Genomic DNA, 2,759 nt, shown 5'->3' on the forward strand with positions numbered 1-2,759 from the left:
ATAATAAAAATATATATATATAAAATTATTTTTATAAAAATATAGGCCTGAAAATAAGTGTAAGAGAGAGTTCCATAAACTTATGAGTGTTGGAGTTGTATAAATTTAATGAAACTCAAGTGGGTTAGAGTTTTAAATTTACTAAATCCTAATTTCATCAGGAATAGGATTAATCATTATATATGCTTTCTGTTCTCTAGCCACATTTTACTTATTCTAAACCAAGAACATGAAGAGATCCAATACGCAAGCCTTTTTCCAAGACCCAGATCATCAAACTTATGACCATTTTCTACCTGTTCAATCTGATTTTCGAAAACCAAAATTTGATTGCGCTGCTTTTACAACCCGACTGAACGAACTGCTATCGAAGGAAGATTTCTTAGTGGCTGAAGAAGATGCTTTCCTCCATGCTGCAGCCGATTTTCTGAGTGAGGTTAAGTTGCGTTTCAAGAATCATCAGGCTGCCTATGATTCTCTTTTGAATGCTTTAAGCGGAAGCCAAATGGGCGATGAACTTTACAAGCAAATAGCTACAGTTTTGGGGGATCAGCCAGATTTGATGGATGAGTTTCGTAGAAACTGTGAAATATTTAGCGTAAATAAGGAACAGGAAGAGGAACACAACCATGCTTCTAATAATTCCAATAAAGGCGGCCCTGGGGTTGATTCTGTCCTCAAGAAAGGGCTTAGTTTGTTTGCAAACATCAAGAATAAGTTAAATGATTCAGATGAGTACATGAATTTCCTGAGGAAGGTCCATGAATACAATATTGGAAGGATTGGAATTAAAGACTTGTTTCATTCACTTGATGAGTATTCTTGCATCATGGAACAATTTGGGGAGTTTTTGATTCAGTGTGGAAACAAAGAAGATATATCAGAGAAGGCTGATCATACAAGGTTGACGATTGAAAAGAATAAGGTTAGTTCTAAAAGACTGAAGGCAGAGCATAAAAGGATGAAGACTGAAAAGGGGAAAGAAGACAAGAAGAAGCATGAAGATTGGCATAAACCACTTAGAGATTTGGATTTTTCCAACTGTGAACAGGCTACTTTTAGCTACTGGCATTTCCCTAGAAACTTTATTGTTCCTAATTCTAGTGGCAGATCGGAGTTGGATGCTCAAGTGCTGAATGATGAGTGGATTTCTAGGGATCCAGGGAAAAAGAATTACAGAATCAGGCACCATAATGAGTATGAAAAAGCCCTCAACAAATGTGAAGATGATCGATTCGAGGCAGATGTTTTGCTGGATCGATTGAAGTCCACCATTAACAGAATTGAGGATTTATTGAAGGGTGACACCTTTGATATTAAACATGGCTTGAGCACCTTACAACAGACTTGTGTAAAGAAGTTCTGTGTAGGCATAGACTTGGGCGAGAAAAATTCTAAGGTTGTGCTCAATTCTATACTTAATCGCCTGAAATTGCAATTAGAAGAGACTGAAAAAGAATATAGTCGTTGCAATAGGATCTGGGTAGGTGTCTATGAAGAATATATTCCAAGACTGCATTAGGATTTGTACTTTTCCTTTTTCGTTTGAGGTAATCTACTGGTTCCTCTTATATATGTAAAATTCAGTGATGAACAATTGTTTTAGTTTATTTTATTCATTAAGTGTGCACATGTGTAGATGGGTTATAGTTTTTCATAATTACATAGACTGGTTTTAGGTTGTTGCTTAATTCTTCCATGGCCTCACAACATTGATCATGCCCATGTTTGCCGATATCTACATGGCTAGCTGTAGATCTTATACATGGTAATATTCTCTTAAATTTCTTTGTTATACACTATGCTAGGCATGTAAAATCTGTGGATGGTGAAATTCTTTAACTGAAAATACTGCTATGCTAGGTAAGTGAGGATTTAACACAATAAGAGAAGGAAAACAAGAAAGAAAGAAAACACAACCATCTATAGTTTACAAGTGAACGTATACAGTATAATCTAATTTTTACATTTTGGGTTGTTGTGCCCAGCTTGTGGGTCTTTCGAGCCAAGTCGCAAGTTTGGCCTTTAGACCCACGGCTCGGTTTGATACTGTTCATACTATTAAAAGAAAAATTAAAACAAATTTTTATATGGTATTCATAAATTGAGTAATAGAATATTTCAATTTGATTATTTGGTAAAATCAAATCGATAATTAATCAGTTTTTATGTAAAATTTGTTTGATTTTGATTAGAAATTTTATTCAAACAGAAAATTTGATTTAGTTCACATATTCCTTTAACTGGTTGGGTTATATGGTTTTGTACACCCCCACCATGTAACTATCTGAATAAATATTGACTAAATTGCCTTATAAATAAAGACAATTTCTTATCATTATCACAAAATCTCATGCGACATATAAAAATAATTTTTCTTCTCCGACCTTGTGGTTAACAGCAGCACGCTTTAACCCACTGAACTATACCAACTTGTTTTTAATAACGAACCAAAGAGACAAAAAATTCCAGCTATATTGACCAAAATCCAGCTATTTTGACGTTGGTGCTATTGCAGAATGAGAACTTTCAGCTTTTTATTCGTCATACTTCACCATTTCGGCATTGTTCATCACAATATTTCTTTGTTCGTTCGGTGTTTACTTCTTGTGTTTGAAATGTGTTTCAGTTTGAAAAATGAGAAGAAATGTTAGTTTTTATCCTAGTTAGTAAAAACGTAAATAATTGTTATTTCCATTTAATTCGTGTATTAAATATAATGTTTCGAATTTTTGAACCCAAAATATAATAAATATATA

The 2,759-nt window shown here is 33.9% G+C and overlaps 1 protein-coding gene across 1 annotated transcript; it reads left to right on the forward strand.

Annotated features, from left to right (window-relative positions):
- Positions 1-229: 229 nt before the first annotated feature.
- On the forward strand, positions 230-1,522 carry LOC123211575 (paired amphipathic helix protein Sin3-like 4). Its single transcript, XM_044630378.1, has one exon. It carries the CDS (start codon positions 230-232, stop codon positions 1,520-1,522), a length of 1,293 nt encoding a protein of 430 aa, XP_044486313.1.
- Positions 1,523-2,759: the final 1,237 nt, after the last annotated feature.

This window comes from Mangifera indica, chromosome 3 (assembly GCF_011075055.1).
Source record: "Mangifera indica cultivar Alphonso chromosome 3, CATAS_Mindica_2.1, whole genome shotgun sequence".
Taxonomy (NCBI): Eukaryota; Viridiplantae; Streptophyta; class Magnoliopsida; order Sapindales; family Anacardiaceae; genus Mangifera; species Mangifera indica.